General features: G+C 51.1%; 1 protein-coding gene and 1 long non-coding RNA gene across 8 annotated transcripts; one reads left to right on the forward strand and one right to left on the reverse strand.

Moving 5' to 3' along the window:
* Positions 1–113: 113 nt before the first annotated feature.
* On the forward strand, positions 114–8760 carry Znf467 (zinc finger protein 467). Of its 7 annotated transcripts, none has more exons than XM_034519394.2 (5): positions 114–659; positions 2543–2618; positions 3260–3379; positions 3771–3884; positions 6243–8760. In XM_034519394.2, the coding sequence occupies exons 2-5, from the start codon at positions 2585–2587 to the stop codon at positions 7766–7768; spliced, it is 1794 nt and encodes a 597-aa protein (XP_034375285.1). In that variant the 5' UTR covers positions 114–659; positions 2543–2584; the 3' UTR covers positions 7769–8760. The 7 variants fall into 7 exon arrangements, with proteins under 7 accessions (XP_034375285.1, XP_076769504.1, XP_076769507.1 ...); XM_076913389.1 differs by lacking the exon at positions 114–659 and adding an exon at positions 898–1044; XM_076913392.1 differs by lacking the exon at positions 114–659 and adding an exon at positions 1141–1160.
* On the reverse strand, positions 2856–7238 carry LOC143434517 (uncharacterized). Its single transcript, XR_013104027.1, has 3 exons — positions 7100–7238; positions 5408–5633; positions 2856–4029 (listed from the first exon to the last, which is right to left on the reverse strand). It is a non-coding gene; the product is annotated as an uncharacterized LOC143434517 (long non-coding RNA).
* Positions 8761–19427: the final 10667 nt, after the last annotated feature.

Consider the following 19427-nt stretch of genomic DNA (forward strand, 5'->3'; position numbering starts at 1 on the left):
GCGGGACCGCGGCGCTACCACATACTCGGCTGCCACTGGCGATTTTAAAGACAGCCATGCACACATTGCTCTCCTCCCCAAACACGCCCCCTCCTCTCCCTGCTCCCCCCAACTCTTCGCTACTACCACCACCACCCCGTTCCGCGCTCCACCTTTCCCCAGCTCCTCCCTCCTAGGCAGTGAGCACCCTCCCTTCTAGCCCGAGTGCCCTTCCTCCCTAGCCTCTTCTTCTCCTTCCTCTCCCCTCTGCCCTTCCTCGATCCTAAGCTCCCATTTTCCGTCTCCACACTCCGGGCATCTTGCCTTCAGACCGTCACCTGCACCGAAGCCCATTAGTGCACCCTCCCGCGACGGGTCTCTCGAAGACCCTGCGCCTTAGCCTGGTGCCCCTGCCGCCTTAGCCTGTGCCCCGGAGCAGTGTTCCCGCTTCCCGGGTTCCTCCCCCATCACCCGCAACGCAGCCCCGCACCCTCTCCCTCCGCGTCTTTCCTTCCCCTCCCCGCGAAGTTTCAGGGCTGTCAGTCCCGGAGTCTTTCGGGCAGCCCGCACCCAAGCTGCAGGCAGCCGGCGCCATTGTGCAAACGGCCGCCCGGGACCGGAGGCCCGAGCGCCTGGGTCCCCGAAGCGGGCCGCGGCACGTAGCCGCAGGAGCCCACCAGGTAAGGACACCCGAGGCTCCGGGCCAGGCGTCTCCGCCCGCCACCCAAACGGAGCATTACAAGCCCCGCCGGCTCACGGCAGGTGACAACCCCGAGGGAAGGGGCGCGCAGACGCGAGTGTGGGGGAGGGGTGGGGGTCAGAAGAGCGAGGGAAGGGAGTCAGGAGGGAGGGTCCCGGCGCAGAGGGAGAGACTAGGAAACTGGAGGGGAGGGCAAAGACTAGGAGAGGCCCGGTGGGAGCAGGTGGGAAGAGGGCGGGAGGCGCCTGCGGGGAGGATCCCAAGGAGCGGGAGTAGGGTTCCTCGGGATAGAGGAAGGGTCCAGCACGAAGGGGCAGGAAACGGGCTCCGGGATGGGGCTGGTCGGGAGCGAAGGACGCTGACAGGTGAGCTTAGAGCAGGGCAGGGGGCCGGGACCGGAGTGACTCCGGAGCTCTAACAGGGGCGGGGACTGGGGGCGGGGGGAGTCTAGTCAGAAGGAAAACTCCGGAGAGGACGTGAAGTCAGTAGGGAGCAGAAATGGGCAAGGGGGCTGCGGAGAGGGAGGTGTGTTGGGAAGAAAGAGGGATGGGGAGGGGCAGAGCAAGGGAGTAGGTCCGGAGACTGCGGGGTAAGCTTGGATTCCCCCGAGGTGGGGGGCGTGAGACTCGGAGCGGACTAGGAGGGGGAGGGGAAGAACAAGGCTGGGGACCGGGAGGGGAGAGAAGCGGAGCCCGAGCTTGCAGGGTAGGCAGAGGGGGAAGGGAGGCGGGGGCCGCTGAGGGGGAAGGAGAGCAGCGGGAGGGAGGGAAGCAGAGGGGAGGATGGTGTGGGGGAGGGGGAGGGAACCGAGGAGAGGAAAGAAGGAAAAGAAACCCGAGTGGGGGAGGAGAGGGGAGGGGCAAGCGGATGGGGGAGAGCAGCTGAGAAGGGGAGGGCGGGAGTTGGGGGAGGAAGGAAAAGAGGAGGGGGAAGGAAGGGAGGGAGTGTGCAGCCGGGGGAGGGGGGTGGCGTGCGGAGAACTAGGCGGGCGGGCATAGGAGGAAGGGGGAGGGGAGCGCTGCCCAAGACTGCTGGGAGAGGAGGGTCGGGAGAAGCCGTAGCTGCTGAGGGCTGACTCGAAGGGGGCCCCTGGGGGTTGACCCGACGGGTGCGCGTAAGGGAGGAGCCAGAGGGGCGGGGCAGGAGGAGGAGCCCCAGAAGGCTGCCTGATTTGGTGGGGAGAGAGGGCGGAAGGCAGCGAGAGAGGGGAGGGGCAGAGGGAAGGCTGCCAGGGAGGGGGGAGGGGAGTCTGCTAAAGGAGGGGCAGAGAACCGGTTGGAAGAGGAGCAGGGAAGTGCAAAAATCGGGGAGTGTCCTGGCTTGGTGTGGGGGTTGTCCTCGCCGGGTTAGTCCTGTGGGGGTTGTGAGTCTTTGAGGTAGGGGTTTAGGGAGAGGAAGTCAGAGTCATTTACTACCTCTGCAAGAGCCCTTGTTCACCTCCCCCCAACCCGTACCCCTAAAGTGTTACTGGTCCTCCAGGGCTCTCCAGGGTTGGCTCTTATTTCACTAGCTCCTGCCCTGGGGGCTGAAGGGTCTACTTGTAGTTTCCCACTCCCCATCTTGATCCAGAGAATGAAGTGTTCCCTATACTTCCCCTGGCAAAGGCACAGTGGGTGGTGAGTGACGGCTGATGGCTTGGGGATGGTTTTAAAGATTTGACAGGTGGGGACGGGCATATATCCATAGCCAAATTTGCAGAAGGTTCCATGTGATTGTGTGTACCCATCTTCAGAGGCCTCTGTTCCAAATCCAGTTTCCCGAGTTCCTTCACCTGTGCCTAGGACACCACTTTGGTGTTCTTGGGGATAGCTGAGACCTAGGTGGAAGCTGTCAGGAAGAATCTGAACAAGGCTGTCTTTTTAGGGTCTGTGGCCTGATCACCTAGGAGAGCCACTCCTGGTGGCCATGAGAGAGACCCTGGAGGCCCTGAACTCCTTGGGTGAGTGGGGAAAAGGAACCAGGAGGGTGGGAGTTCCTAGGCACCCGAAGTGTAGCATTGCTGTCCTCAGGAGTTTACAACCCTGAGCCCCAAACCATGGCAGCCTGGAGAAGCAGACATCTTTTTAGGTCACCATTTTTATATGTCTCAGTGACCAGACCAGGATGATAATACTAGGTTGTATGTGTGCAGGGGATTCACAGAGAACTAGAAGCTAAAAACAAACAAACAAACAACTCATTGCACTTATATATTTATTGTGTTTATTATGTGTACCTCATGTGTGGAGGTGAGAGGACAACTTTCTGAGTTATCTCCTACCACCATGTGGGTTTTGGAAACCTTAGGTGCAGAGGCAAGTACCTTTACCCACTGAGCCATCTCCCCTGCCCAGCACTGGATTTTTTTTTTTTTTTCTATTTCAAACTATTCAGTTTCCTTTCTTTTTTTCTTTCTTTTTTCTCCCCTCAATTAAAAGGGCTGAGCTTAATACCCGGCCAGACTGCTGGGGAGTTTGGCAGTCCTTTATCTATACAGACCAGAGATACCTTTCTTCCCAAACCAGCCGGGAAAATGCCCCATCTCTGATACCAGTTCAATACCAGAAGCTTCATTTGAACTCATCCCTCTGCCTCCAACAGGATTCTCAGTGGGACAGCCAGAGATGGCTCCCCAAAGCGAGCCCAGGGATGGGTTCAACAATGCCCAGGAGAAGGTGCCATCATCTTCTAAAGAAGAGAGCACGCTTCGTTCCTGCTCAGGTAAGTGGGTACCATGGAGGGGGGCTCTGGAGAGAACATTCCTTCTTCCACAAGCTGTCTATGAAGCACCTACTCTGCTGGAAGCTCTTCTGGACATTCGGAACACCTTAGGCACTAAATAGACCTAGGTCCCTCCCTTCGAGGAACTTAATCTTAGAATGGGCAGCTGTCAGCCAACAAGAAATGTAAGCATGGTAGAAGTGCTATAGGAGTGATAACACACGCCTGTCCACCCTTAGCGCCTGCTTCAGCTACTGGGAATTTGCCTTTGCAGGTATGATGTAGGACAGAGATCTCTGGGGGAGTTCAGGCTTGCTTCCTAGTACCAGTGGGGTTTGCCTTCCATCTGTGATGTTTTTGGAGTCCTTGGGAGCATCCTCTTCTCTTCTAGGGCATGAGACCCCTGGCCAGAAAGAAGGCATCCACACAGAACAAGCTGAAGCTCCTTGTATGGGCAGCCAGGCCTGTACCCCACAGAAGGCAGAGCCTGCATGCTCTGTCCCAGGTGAGTCTTCCTGATGCTCTAGGAGGACCAGGCAAAGGGAACAGGGACCAAGCAAATTCCACAGCTTCTCTCTGAGGAGACAGGTGTGCTTCAGGCCCTCTCCTTTTCCTCTGTACTACTTCAGAGTTCCAAAGGAGTCTCACATCTGTGGACAGTGGAGTGGGAGAGGAAGGTACCAGATAAGTCTGGAAGTCCCAACTTCCCTCATCATCCCCCTCCCATTCATATACACTGTTGTTCTCTTGGGTTATAATTTCCACAAAGATAAACAAAGATACAGAGTGTTCATCAGTATGTTCACTGACTCTACCCTGCATGCTCCTTTCCCAAATCTCTGCTGATCTTCATGATACCAAGGGCTCCCAGTCTGTAGTACGAACACACATGTGTACATATGTGTGTGCAAACACACACACACACACACACACACCTTCCATTCATTACCACTTACTTGAATGGCATCACTGATTCAACAAGGTCTTTTTTAGTGCATACTGCACAAAAGTGTTGAGTATCTCAGGGAAAGACAGGGCATCTAGCTGCACAGACCTGGGTTGAACCCTTGTTCTGCACTGACCTGCTGAATGTTCTTGGGGTGGGATGCTGTGTTCCCTCCAGGGGTGGTTTGCTCCCCTGTCATCAGGGTGACAGTAACATCCTGGCTAGCGTGAAGCTTTGTGATGCCACAGGCACACTGACTAATCCCTAGTTGGCTTCAAATAAATGGTCATAGAACTGACTTTAGAATTCAAGATGTCTGCCATCCAGAAGCTAAAGTATAGCTGGGCTGCTGTTATTATGAGGCAGGACAAATAATTAAACCAACAACACATAGCCACGGGTTCACAGAAGCTAATATTAACGGTGACTGCTATAGGAGTTTATGGTAGAGGATCTTTATGTGCTAGACATGTCAAAACGTTGCTTGGTGTACTGCACGGTGAGAGAAACATGGATTTCAGCGGTTGTAAGTGGGGTGGAGGAGGGGAAGACATTCTTGGCTGAGAAAGGACTTCCAGGCAGGAAGCAGGAAAGGTGATCTGTGACAGGTTGGAGAGCAGCAGCAGTTGTGAAAGACAAAGCTTCACACCTGGATGAAAAGGAAGCTGGACTGGGAATGGGGGGGTGGGGGGGAGGGCTCGTGACACTAGAAGCTATTGCTGATTCCTGAGCAGAGGAGTGGCATGCAGAAGAGGGACTTGACATCGGAGGCTGAGCAGACAGTGAGATGGAACCAGTGAGTTAGAAACTGGGAGTGAATGTAAATCTGTGTAATATGATCAAGGCTCAGGCTATGACAGGCTTTCGGGGCCAGGCAGCACTCACTCAGATCATGTGGCTCAAATGTTCTCAGACAAGATTCACTGGGGGTGGGGGTGGGGGAGGGCTTCAAAGGAAGGGAACGGATTCCTCTGCATGCATGGATGCATTTTGCGAGGATTCCCTAGGAACTTGAATCTGCCCTTTGGGTTGAGGCTCCCCTTGAGGCCTCACCCCATGTCTCCCCGTGGCTGAACACTCACCAGTCTCCCAGCCCCCCAGCCTGTAAACTCCACTCTTGTCTTCTCTCACTTAACTCTTCCTTTGATCCTGTCAACTCCAGCTTCTTTCTTTTTGGGGGTGGGGGTATCTCTGTATAGCCTTGGCGGTCCTGGAACGTGTTTTGCAGACAAGGCTGGCCTTGAACTCAGAGATCAATCTGCCTCCTCCTTCCAAGTGCAGCGTCTTTCTTAATGGGGCTTTCCAGTCCTGTAGAGCAGGAGGAAGGACGCTCAATAGGGGTTCTAAAGGGCATGGAGCAGAAGAGGTAGCATTTGAGAAGACAGGATGGAGCCTAGGGTGCTCTGGTGCTCTGGAGGAAGCAAAGGAAGCGGCATCAAGGTTCCAAGGCCATCCTGCCTCCTTTGGTTAAAGTTGTCTGGGAATAGGTCTTCGAAGGCCAGGCGGTTGTTGACACTACAGTCAGTTTGAAGGACACCCAAGAAGGGCCAGGATGATAGTGGGCGTCCTCAAGGATGGAGGCTCAGAAGTAGGCAGCAGTTCTGTTCTGGAGGGAGCAGGGGGAGGGGTGTCTACTGAGGATTCAAGAGAGGGTTCCTGGGTGGAGGAGCTGGCCAGCCTGGAAGAACAGCCCCTGGAGGGGCCATGCTTGCCAGCAGCTTTGACTGCAGAGGGGACAGAAAGAGAACGAAAGGACTCTGGGGCTTACCGATTCCCAGGACTCTTTGAGTGGGGTACAAAAGGAGCCAGACGGGCAAATGGATGTACCATGGAACCATGGATGGGCTTTCACACAATTCTTTTTTTTTTTTTTTTTTTTTTTTTTTTTTTTTTTTTTTTTTCTTTTTGACTGCTCAGGGGAGGAATGGATGATTCGGAAGGTAAAGGTAGAGGATGAGGAACAGGAGGCAGAGGAGGAGGTGGAATGGCCCCAGCATCTCTCCTTCCTTCCCAGTCCTTTTCCCACTCCTGACTTGGGTCAGTTGGCTGTTGCATACAAATTGGAGCCAGGGACTCCGGGGACACTAGGTGGAATCGCACTGTCGGGGTGGGCCCCGATCCCTGAAAAGCCTTACGGCTGCGAGGAATGCGAGCGGCGTTTCCGGGATCTGCTAACTCTGCGGCTGCACCAGAGGTTGCACCGGGGTGAGGGTCCTTGTGCCTGCCCGGACTGTGGCCGCAGCTTCACGCAGCGTGCTCATATGCTCCTACACCAACGCAGCCACCGCGGAGAGCGTCCCTTCCCGTGCTCCGAGTGCGATAAGCGCTTCAGCAAGAAGGCCCACCTGACCCGCCACCTGCGCACGCACACTGGCGAGCGTCCCTACCCATGCGCTGAGTGCGGCAAACGCTTCAGCCAGAAGATTCACCTAGGCTCGCATCAGAAAACCCACACCGGAGAGCGGCCCTTCCCCTGCACCGAATGCGAGAAGCGTTTCCGCAAGAAGACACACCTGATCCGCCACCAGCGTATCCACACGGGCGAGAGGCCGTACCAGTGTACCCAGTGCACACGTAGCTTCACACACAAGCAACACCTGGTGCGACACCAGAGGGTGCACGATGCTGCTAGCCGCACCCGGTCCTCTCCGGACGTTCCTGCTACTCCTCACTCCCCCACCGCGTCTCTTACCTCGTCCCCTCCTGGGCCCAAGCCTTTCGCTTGTTCCCATTGCGGGCAGAGCTTTGGCTGGAAAAAGAACCTCGCTACGCACCAGAGTCTGCATCTCACCGAGGGTCGTCCTTTTGGGTGCGATGAATGTGCCCTCGGCACCAACGTGGACCCCGCCGCCGCCGAGCCATCAACCTGCACGCCCCACGCGTCTGACTGTGGCACGGGTTCGGAGCCCGCGGCACCCCAGCGTACCGCCTCCAGCGAGCGCTCCTTCTTCTGCCCCGACTGCGGGCGCGGCTTCGCCCACGGACAGCACCTAGCCCGGCACCGGCGCGTGCACACGGGCGAAAGGCCGTTTGCCTGTGCTCAGTGTGGCCGACGCTTCGGCTCACGCCCCAATCTAGTCGCCCACTCCCGGGCCCACAGCGGCGCCAGACCTTTTGCCTGTGCGCAGTGTGGCCGCCGCTTCAGTCGCAAATCTCACCTGGGCCGCCACCAGGCAGTGCACACTGGCAGCCGCCCCCACGCTTGCGCCGTCTGCGCCCGCTGCTTCAGCTCCAAAACCAACCTGGTCCGCCACCAGGCGATCCATACGGGCTCCCGCCCCTTTTCCTGCCCTCAGTGCGCCAAGAGCTTCAGCCGCAAGACCCACCTGGTGCGGCACCAACGCATCCATGGGGAAGCGGCCCTCCCAGCCCCAGCCTCGAACCTCTCTGCTCCAGCCTGGTCCAATCCCTCCGAGGTGGTACCACCCCCAATCTTTTTCTAAGCGGATTTCTGACCCGTCTCCTGCCTCCACCCCCCGCCCCCCAACTTGGGAGACTCATGCCTGGAGACTTAGTGAGTTTTCAACATTCACACGTAGGTTGCTGCCAAAGCACCAGGACACTTGAGTCATTGACCTTTCTTTAATGTTTAGCCGAGAAGTCCGAAAAACATACTTAGCTCTTGACAGTTTTGACAACACACAGACTATCCTTGCAGATTCCACACTGAGAACCAGGCACTCCTGGGGATCAACCAGGTCAACGGGAGACTGGCTGAGCAAGAGACCTCTAAATAGAGGGAAAGAATAGTTATTTATGTACTTGAAGTTCATTGAAGTTCAAATCTGAGGTTCTGGGGCTGTTAACTGAGCCAGGGGAAGAAAGCCTGACTAACTACTCACTGCCACCTCCTTCCACAGGAAAAAGACCTCTCCTGTCAGTCCAGGAAGTAAACTTAGCTAGCTGGTTCTTCCCAACCAAAGTGTAATATGCACGTTTGCCAAACACCTACCATGGTCCCGCGCGTGGGCGCAGACATGTGCGTATGTGTAGCATAGAAATCTGACTTGGAGGGAGTAGGTGAGGACCAGAGCTCTTAGGCTGCTCCCCGGGGGACCAGCATTGTTACTCTAGGTGCTGCAGCTCCTTACTACCTGTTTGCAGCCCTTCAAGAAGTTTCCCGGAAGCATCCTTACCTGCACCTGCCTAGGAGACACAGAAGGAGCCAGCGCTTGAACAGGCTGTAAAGGTTGTTTCTCTACCAATTTTTCCATCTTGCGAGGAGTGCTGGAGCCTGAAGGTATTGCAGCTGTACACCCAGCTGGGGCTGGCAGAAGCAGAGGGGCCTGCCTGACAGCGAGGGGAGCAGTGGGGGATGGGGTACGTGTTTAGAGAGAATTGTTTTGTATTCGACCTCATAGAGAACTTGGAGGAAATCCTTTACTCTCCCGGAACTTCAATTTCTCATTAAAACTAGAGCTGGTTGTTGATGAAAGCGGAGACTCCTTTCTATCCTATTACTAGATTACTAACAACAGAAATACCCAAGGCAACTGTCTCCTGGGTGCTAAGCACTGAGAAGGGTCAGAAGCCAGTTAGCAAGGATCCTTCCTTCCGTCAGCTTAAGTGGGTTTCCTGGTTTCTGTTTCTGTTGCTGTGATAAACTACTGACCTTGAGCGGGAGAGGGTTATTTGTTTTGTACTTTCAAGTCACAGTCCTCGAAGTCAGGGCAGGAACTGAAGCATAGGTCAAGGAGGGAAGAAATACTGCCATTTGGCTTGTTCTCATGACTTGTTCAGGACCACCTGCTTAGGGGTGGCACTGCCTGCAGAGGAGGCCCCTCCCACATCAACCAGTCAGTAATCAAGAAAATTCCCCGCACAGGCTAGTCTGATGGGTCATGTCAATTGAGGTTTCTTCTTCCCAGATGAGTCTAGCTTTGCCAAGTTGGCAACAAAATAAAATCAAAACCTTGTCAACACAGTGGACTTGTTGAGGGCAGAGTAGGGGCCCAAAAGTCCAAGACTAGTCTAGGGAGGTTGACAGACAGGCTGCCTGCCACTTCTGAAGCCATGCCTGAAGAAACCAGATGGGACACATGGGTGGGAGGCTGAATGGACATAGAAGACACAGATTAGGTCCAATCTAAGATCCAGAGAGCTGCAGACCTCAACCCAAGGGACGAGAAGAGAAGCTGGAACTGGCTTGAGAACCAGAAAGGCTGCTGGCACTCTGTTGTACAGTAGTTTCCGCTGCATCTAAGAGAGTGGGGACAGCAGGGTTTAAGCAGGGTGGAAACATGGCTGTGTTTATATTCCAGCACTTTAGAAAGACTGGCTGGAGACTTGTGCATCAGTCACCCATCAGTCATGTTGTGGGGACCTTGGACTATGGACATGTCAGAGGAGATGGAGAAGTGTTAAATTCAAAAAACACTAGTCGGATGGTACATGACTTGCTAAGAAAAATGGTGGAACCACTGGGGCCTGACTTCTGCTTAGCTGGCTAGCTGACAGTAGCCTTCCCCTGAGGAGAAGGGTCCACAGGGTGGAGGAACATATTTATGCTGGGAGAGCAGTCTTTTGTACCTGCTGAGGTTGACACGTAGAAAGTAGCCCATATTGGTCCGGTGCTCAGGATAAGGGAAGCTGGAAACAGGTAGTCTGAGAACTGTCTGCATTCTGGAGGCTATTAGGTATTAGGTGCCCACCTTCCAAAGAAGTGAGTGTGGAGTGAAAAAGGGAGGCCTTGGACCAAATGCTGGTTTGGAGCACCAGCAATGAGGGAAGGACCCTGAGAGAAAGCTGAAAAGACTGGGGACACCAGAGGATAGAGAGGAAGACCCTGAGAGAGGGTGATGGGGATGCGTGGATAACACCTTGAGGAAGGAAGAAGCAGCTGAAGGCTGGAGGGTGGGGGGGAGGCGGAGAGCACATGACCCCAGGATCCTGTGCCAAGGCGATGGTATGTATCTGAGTGGTGGGGTGAGCTCCAATGCAAAGGTGAGTCACAAAACCAAAGTCCTGGAGCAGGCGTGAGCAGGCGTGAGACCTGGACATGGGTGAGGGACAGTGGGAAACCTCTTTCACTGTAAGGCCAAAGGCGTGAATGTGTGTAAGGTTTTGTTTCCTGGCTAAGAATGAGTAGATGACTGTTGACGACTATGGGCGGGGCTGTAAAACAGCCCTCTTCCTGCTGCCTGGTTATTGGAGTCCCCACCACTCTGCTGCTCCAAAACGCAGCAGCTCAGCTTCTCTCTGAAGCTGCCCACCTGGCCTCTGGGGCTCTGAGCTTGAAGGACTTGCTGAAAGGCTATTGCGTGGACTGTTTGGCTCACCCACATGACATTAGCCTACCACTTCCCTTCTCCAAACATTCTGGAATTCTTGTGTAACAGCAGCTTTTTGATCTTTCAGCATGTTTGGTGAGCACTACCCCGTGCCAGCCATTTCTGGGGGTTCACATTCTCTTGCAGATTCACCACCTGGCGAATCTTTGTCCTTTGAGCTTATTTGCAAATAGTTGAAAGTTGTTTAGTATCAAAGCCTGGTGGTTAAAACAAATGACAAGTGCTCAAAACCAAGTGAGCAAAACTGACCTGTCATCCCAGCCTCTCTGGAGGTTGAGGCAGGAGAATCAGAAGGCGCAAAGCTAACCTGGGCTACAGAGTGAGTTCAAGGCTAGCCTGGAGAACCTAGTGAGACATTGAGGGCAGGTCGGGGGATGAGAGTGGGTATTGACAAGATGACTTAACATACCTGCTCTGAGCCTGCATTCTATCCCAGGGACCCACGTGGTGGAAGGAGTGAACTGCTTGCTACAAGTTGTCCCCTGACCTCCACACATGTGTTGTGGTATGCGTATGTGTGAGCACACACTGATTAAATAAAAAGAATTTTGAGAGGGAAAGTTCTGGGTTTGTAGCTTGGTGGCAGCCACTTGTCTGGCATATGCAAGGTTTTGTGTTCAAGTCCCATTCCTCCTCTGCCCAGGCTCTGAGTGAAGGGCAGGGGCTTTTGAAGACTGCTGCAAGGAGGAGCTCTAGGTTCAGTCAGAGGTGTTCTTATTAAGATCAATACACACTCCTGTGTTTCTCCAGGTGGGACCCAAGTTGTGAGCCATCCCCAGTACTGGCATGCAAAAAAAAAAATACTCTAAGAAGTAAAATGCCAATTATATGTATTTATTCGTGTATGAATGTTTCGTTGATGATGAAGTGTTTCGTTAATTAGCCAAAATGTATTTAGTTTTCCTCCAAATCTTGTCCCACAGAAAGATTGCCTGTAGTAAACAGGTATGAAGCAGGCAGTCTAGTCCCAGTCGGTAATACAGACACGTATAGCTCATGCTGCCTGTCTGTGAGGATCTTACAGTCTGTCTGGAAATGAACCATGAATGCACACAGACAGAGGGGTAAGGCTCTGTGTGTCCTGCTGTTGCCTCTGCATCTGGAGGAGGAGTCAGGGGAGGAGCTAGTGTGTTTTCAACAAAACTCCCAGCCCTTGCATTGCTTACTGTTGACAACTGTTCAGTTGCCCGGAATGCTGCTTCTTACCCCCTTCTCTCATTTTCTTCTACATGTTGCCTTGCTTGGAACAATCAATGATCAAGAGACTATTTGGCAAGGGCAGAGCAGAGTGAGTGGATGTTAGCAGCAGCTAATCCAGCCTCTAGCGAAATCTGCCAATCATGTGACCCATGACAGAGGAATCTTGCTTGTGGCAGAGACTATTGGGGTCTTCTCCCTCTGTCTGCAGGGGTGGACAGTGAGAGCTGCTGGTGGACAGAGGGACCTGCCAAGCATGGTGCAAGTCCCAAGTCAGAGAGTCTAGGTGTGTCTCTGACCAGCTCAGACAAGCAGGTAGACTCTGGCATTTTAATCCTCTGAGCTTGCAAATCCACCCAGCCCTGTGCAAACATTGTAGGAAACAGCACAAGCCCTTGATCTCGTGAATTTGATTCTTCAGATGTAAGGCAAGCTTTGTCCTGTGGATGGCCTTTAATGCTGCGTGTTCCGGGAGATGGTAAAAAAAAAAAAAAAAAAAAAAAAAGGGAATCATGGTCCCAGACTCACAAGCTTGAACCTGAGCCAAAGAGAAAGCTGGAGCTTCACAACGTGCCCATCACTTGTGGCTGGGCAGGCACAGGTATTGCAACCTGTTCGTGACCAAAGGGCAGAGAAAGGGTTGGGTGTAGGCTGGAGAAGTCAGGTGTTTCTGGAGAGAAGCATGCCCTGGCTAAAGAAGAGGGCTAGGACTGCAAGAAGGAGGCTGAGGACTTAGGATCAACCCAAAGGCCATTGTATGGGAGGCTTGGGCCACAAGAAACCAGTTTTATGTAAGTCTAAGGCAGTGATGAGAACCTATCCTTCTCAGGGTAGGTTCAGAGAAATCCCATCTCTGCTGAAATGATTGATGTTCTAGCTGATGGATATTGCCTTCGTTAGGTTTCTATTGGTGTGATGAAACACCATGACCACAGCAAGTTCCAGGAGGAGAGGGTTTATTTGGTTTACCCTTCCATATTACTGTTTATCATCAAAGGAAGCCAAGACAGGGCAGTAATCTGGAAGCAGGGGCTGATGCAGAGGCCATGGAGGGGTGCTACTTACTGGCTTGCTCTCTGTGGCTTGCTCAGCCTGCTTTCTTATAGAACCCAGGACCATCCGTGCAGGCATGGCACCCACAATGGGCTGGGCCTTCCCCCATTGATCAATAGTTAAGAAAATGTCTTACAGCTGGATCTTATAAAGGGATTTTCTCAATTGGGGCTCCCTCCTCTCTGTGTCAAGTTAACATAAAACTAGATAGTGCAGTTAGTAATTGCTAACCATTCATCATTATATAAGTGTCATACCGTACTCCACATACATGCAGTCACTGGTGTCAATTGAGAAAACTGAAACTCTGCTATGGAACAGTGACTCCATATTCTCTCCATCTGGCAGGCTCCCACAGCCAACAGTCTATGTTCTCTATGACTTTGACCACTAGGACTCTCCCATAAGTTGGATCATATAATATTTGTCTGGCTTATTTCGCTTAGCAAAAGACTTCAAGGGTCATACAGATGGTAGCACATACCAGAGTTTCCTTTTATAAATTCCTTTTCATAAAAAGTTAAGTGCATTGTATGCATCCAACTGTGGGGCCACCAGACAGAAGACCTGGTAAGATTGAAGCAAGTTCAAAACCCTGGGAAGTCTCATAATTGAAAATGGCAGGCATTAGAACCAGCTCCTGGCCAGGGTCTATCTGTTCTGGAATACATACAATATACCCTGTTTGGAGTTCTCTATGCTAATGAGGTATCTGGATAGGCCTCAAGTGTTTAGCCAATGAGCTTCCCTTCCTGGGCATCCCTTGGTTCACCCTGAGTAAGAAGTATGCATTCACATCCTCCATAACAATAAAGCAGTTTGGACAAGCAAGGACCTTCTTCTTCATCAAGGATCCCCGAGAGGAGGGGAGGAGAAGGGTCTGCCTCACAAAGAGCCCTGCCTAAATCTCCTGGAGAAGGCCTCTTTTTTACCCTTTCCTATTTTCTCAGCACTTATTCAAAGCCAGACTGTATTTTGCCCCATCCTGGGCTCAACCATCCCTTACCTTGTCTGGTGCATAGGGGAAGTGCAGACCCCCAGGCCCCCAGTTCCAACTTCTCTCGGTCCCCAGAGGTGTCTGGGTACATAGGAGGCTGGGAACCACCATTCTCAACTCCTGGTGGTCCCTAGGCTCTGGGTACACAGGAGATTGAGAATCACAGCATCTGTCCCAGACACTTGGTTTTCATCTGGAGAAACACAGGTTGGAAGCCCCTGTCTTGGACTGTGTTCTGCCTTACCTGAGAAACATGTTGGTGGCGCTCTGGCATCCCAGTGGTGAGACAGATTCTCAGTATGCATGTGGAGATCAGAGGACAACTTGAGGGAGTCTGTTCTCCTTCCACCATGTGGTTCTTGGGTATTGCATAGCAAGTACTTTATCCCATTGGGCCATCTTGCAGGCACAATATACCTTTACTCTTAGTCTTTCAATATGAGTTTGGACACAGTTTTCTTCCTTTAAAGGCTGAATGATAACCCACTGTGTGTCTACAGTTTTTTTTTTTTCTCTATTCATCTCAGTGATACAGGTTGTTTCTACTCAATGACTCTTGTGAATCATGCTGTACCCTATTGCAGAGAGCATCCTCACATTCCTGGGCTCTGTAAACTTGGATTCGTAAATGGAGCCAGCAGCTGAATATGTAAGACAACTATGTGCGAGGTGTCTGGGGCAACGAATAAAAAGCGATGGATTCTGCCCGGACGGTCAGGAGGCATCTCTGAGAAGGTGAATCAAGTTGACAGGAATATCAGTGTTGTGGTCTGGGCCTCTGGCCATCCAGGCAGCTTGGTTCTACACACCCAGGGCATTTCACTGTCTGTCTCCTGGGAAAGAAGGAGAGCATCCTCCCTCCTCCCCTGCCCAAGCCCAAGACTATGAAAACTGTCATAGCAAGGAATGAATACTGCATCTGGGTCTCAGTTACAAACATTCCAGGAGCCACTGTCAGTTTCAGAGACATGCTACTGCAGTCTATGACAAAGTGTGAAAGACACAATTTAAAACATCTAGAAATGAACAGGCTGGGTAAAGCCCAGCTTTCATGGAAAATGTATTGTAGGACATGCTGAAAAAAGGCACTTCAGATCGAAAACAAGTATTCCAGCAGATGACCCAAAGGGAGGCCAGCTGTGTGACAGGAAGGACTTAGAGAATGCTTTGCATCACAGGCAGGTGACACCATCCAGGCCTAGCCTCACACCTAGCCTGTTTTCCGAGAACTGCTTGGGAATGTCCCTGTCTTTTAATGTAGCCTTCTTCCACCTCTACCATCCACACCCACCTTCACACACAAAGCAGGGGAAAGTCTGTGCCCAGAACCCTTCACCAAAGGCACCATATTCCTTTTCTGGAGTCTTCTTACTAGAGTACCAGGGTCTGGGAGGCTCCAAATGACAAAGCAGCTCCTGTCTTGTTGTTGGATTGGAGGTTGTAAGATTGAGGCCCAGGCGCTAGCAGGACCTCAAGCCCACTGCCGGGAGTGAAGGATGAAGATGCTGGCTTCTGCCTCGTTCGTAGCTGGCCCTTCACTGGTGGATGCTTCTCCATCTCCCCTTCTGACCTCATACGACTTCCCGAGCCATTATTCTGTGGGCATCTGTATCTTCTCATCTTAAGGACACAGATCTTATTGGATTAAACCCAATCTAATGACCTCATCTTAATTTGATTACCTTTGCAAAAGCCCAAATACATGGTCAAATACATAACCTCAGAGCTGTAGGAGAGCCTGAAATGAAGGTTCCAGGTACCTGAAGGCTGGGAGCTGGCTCTGGAGGTCACTCAAACAGCTGCTGCAGGACAGAACATTTTTGCCTGTACAAGTGATTTTACTTGCTTTGTTTTTGAGACAGAGTCTCACTATGTAGCCCTGGCTTGCCCAGAACTCACTATGTAGACCAGGCTGTCTTCCATCTCAGAAAGATCCACCTGCCTCTGCCTTTAGCTAGGAGAGACTTCATTTCAGCTCTGAGGCCATGAATCTGGAAATTGTGTCTTTGCAAAGGCAATCAAACTAATCCATTCCACCAATGTCTGGGTGGAATCAAAGGTGTGTGCCACCATATCTAGCCTTTGCTGACAATTTTACAAATCCCAGAGGACAGACTCTTCCTTTGTTCTTTAGGGGAACTCACTTATTTTTTACTTACTTATTGACCCTTGGGACTTAGCTGGAGACAAAGCGGGGTTGGGACCATTACACTCTTCTATGGATGAACAGCATCTTGTGCTGTCTGGAACAGCCATTGTGGGAGGGGCTGGAAGACTGTCTTTAGGGAAGAGCTGTGGGACCCTCCCTGGGGAGAGGTGGACGTGCAGGACAAGAGCTAGAGGGGTGGAATAGTGGCCAGAAGCAGGAGCTGGAGGTCCCAAGATGCTGAAGATCTGAGCTGCTAGACTGGTACAAAGCTGTACAGGAGACAGGGAGCAGATTAAACCAACCGCCCAACTGAAGACAGAGCCTTTAAGTTTGGGATTAGGTCAGCCTTAGGGCAGGGGACCTTCCTGGTCAACTACAGGACACTGGTTTATGTAATGGGTTTATGTAATACTGTTATGTAATGCCATTAGAGGCATCACAAATTGTATTCTACTTGAGACTCTGCAGAAGCCAGACCAGGGATCTCTTTCAACCCTGCAAGACAGGTCCTGGGGGTCTGAGCCCTCTTTCTCTACCAGGATTTCTGTCCCGGACTCACTTCCCGTGGTTTTCAGAGTCTTCCCACAGGATGTGGATTTTAGACAGATGAGGCCAATTTCATCCTGAGGATCCCTGGGATCTTTCCTCTGCAGAACAACCCACAGACCCACTCAGATGCTTCCCCTTCCCCCAACCCTCACACTTGCACTCCCAATGCTGTCACCCTGGGAGTGTTCTAGAACATGGGTCTCTAAACTTTTGTGGACCACTAAATATTTTTAAATGTTTATTAATTATGCATTAATTAATTACAATTAATGCATAATAATCGTCCATATTGTTGGTGTGGGTGTGAAACTTTCACACATGAGTACAGTGTACACCTTCATCTACACACAGCCATGCTCCTTCCAGCTTTGTGGTTCACTGTTCTGCATTCAGTTCCATAAAGCACAGTCAGCTTCCTCACATGAGAGAAAACATGCAGCATTGCCCTTCTGTTTCTGTTCCTTTCACTCAGCAACTTCCAGTTGCAAATGGCGGCACTTCACATCTTCTTAGGGCTGAATAATATTCCCTGTGTACATAGACTACTTGTTCCTTATCCATGATTCAGTCAGTAAGCACCTAGGCTTTTTTTTTTTTTTTTTTTTTAAATATGGTGCCATGATAAACATGGATGCTTCTTTCAAAATAATGTATTGAAATAAGTTTGCACATAAATTCAGAGCCCATGATCCACCCATAATTGTATTTGTGGGCCCTCATGGATTCTCGGGGCTGTTGAAAGAATCCCTGTTCTCATTCTATGTATAAGACAGTTTGGGCCTAGAGATGGTGAGATGATTCCATCGGCTGCAGGTGGGAGGAAGGAAATGATGAGCCCGTAGTGCGGTAGGGCAGGTCCTGCTTATGGGTTTCTGGCTCCCAGTGTGACCTGTACCTACCAAAACAGAGCCTAAAAGAAATTCTGGAACAGGTGGGTGTACCCAAGAAACACCCCTGTCTCTGTATCCCCCCTTCCTCTTTAGGAGGCGGGGGAAGGTGGGGTATAAAACACAAACTTGAGGGGGCTGGGCTGAACTGAGCTCACAGCAAGAAGTCTGCTACAAGCTAGTGAGGTGGCTGGGTGGGTAAAGGTGTTTGCTGCCAAGCTTGATGACCAGTTAGATCCCTGGAACTTAGATGCTGGAAGGAGAGATGTGTCTCCTGTGAGTGGTCCATTGATCCCCACACTGATACCATGGCATGAGAATTGTGAGGGGTTACTTACAAGGAGCACATGTGACTCAAAGGCAGTTGTGTCACTGAAAAGCCTACCAAGATGGAGTGACAACTAAGGAAAAGTACATCCCATAAGCTCTTTAAACTACCAGCAGATAATTCAATCTCCTCTGCCTAGCAATTGTGACTGTTTCTATAACCTTGAGATGGAGGCTTGGAAATCTTGTAAGTTTCAGAAGCTTGTGAGTTTTGTTTTGTTCCCGAGCCTTTTAAGTCTCATCCTCATCTCCACGTTTATTTCTAACAAAGGTCACAGCTGGGTGCTGTACAGGTTTTGTGGGTAATGTCCCAAGGGAAGCAGTGCTAACTGGGTGAAGAATAGTCACTAGAACAATCAGGTAGGTATTTAAGCACCAGAGAATGCTGGGAAGGGGTGAATCTAGACTGTTCAGCATCTCTGCACTATCTGCCTTTTGGTCATGTAACTAGCTAAATAAATGGTACTTAGTAGGTGGCAAGCAGGAGATAGACATTTCTCTCATTACTACTTTCAAACTCTCTCTTTGTATCTCTCTTTTCAACCTTACCAGTTTTCCATAGCTGGACAACATACCAATCCCAAATTGAAGGGGAAACAGCAAGCCTGTAGCTAGTCTTTTTGCTACTTTGTGGGTTCTTTCTTCCACCCTTCTCCTCCCCTTTTCTTCTGCCCTTTAAACCCCCTAGATAAGAGAGAGAGAAAAAAAAGATAAAGAGGAAAGGAAAGAGATCCCTGAATACAAGTCAGGAGTGAGAAAAGAGGCAACATTATTAGTAGACTACTTCCTGTTGATTAGGAGTGTCAAGTTCCTTGGGGCAAATTTGATCTTCATCGTCAGGATATCTAGTTTCTTCTCATTTCTTCTTTGTACCGAACTACTTAACAAACCACAACCAACAACAAGAAGCAACAAACAACAACCCACTAACAGCCTACTGCATCTCTTGGGGCCCTTGCATTTATACACTCTCTGAAAAGTTCCCAGAATTCCAAACATCATACAATTGCAGAAACTATCTGCAACTGGCAAAAGCTTGCCTCTGCTAGAGCATGAAGCAAATCATAGTCAGCTGCTGAGGACAGTCTGAAGCAGCCCCACATCTCATACCTGGGATTAAAACAAAAACATATTCTTATGATAGTGTTGCCTCATGATTTAAGGCAGATACGGTCCACTATGGCAGGTGGATTATGCCATGGTAGTAGGAGACTTCAGCAGCTAGTGACATTGAATCATCAGTCAGGAAGCAGAGAGTTAAACGCTGATGTTCAAACATTTTTTCCTTTCCCCTTTTTATTCAGTACAGGACTCCAACTCATGGGACACCCATATTTAAGGTAGCCTTTCCCTCCTCAGTTAAACATAACTGTAAATACGCAGTGGTACCCAAAGATGTGGCTCCAATGTTATTCTAAACCCAGTCGATGAATATTAATTACCACATGAGGGTAGCAGTTGGGGGCCTTTGCTGAGTGGCTCTGGCTGGTCTTCTTTGAAGACCTCATAGCCATCTTGTCTATGGCCACACCACCCTGAATGTGCCACCACCCTGAATGTGCCCAATCTTGGAAGGCCACATATAGTTGTAATCACCTTAAAGCTCTTGGAACTCCAGACCTGGGTGATCCAAGATGTCTCCACTGTCAGCCT

Source organism: Arvicanthis niloticus, chromosome 15 (genome assembly GCF_011762505.2).
Source record: "Arvicanthis niloticus isolate mArvNil1 chromosome 15, mArvNil1.pat.X, whole genome shotgun sequence".
NCBI classification, from domain to species: domain Eukaryota; kingdom Metazoa; phylum Chordata; class Mammalia; order Rodentia; family Muridae; genus Arvicanthis; species Arvicanthis niloticus.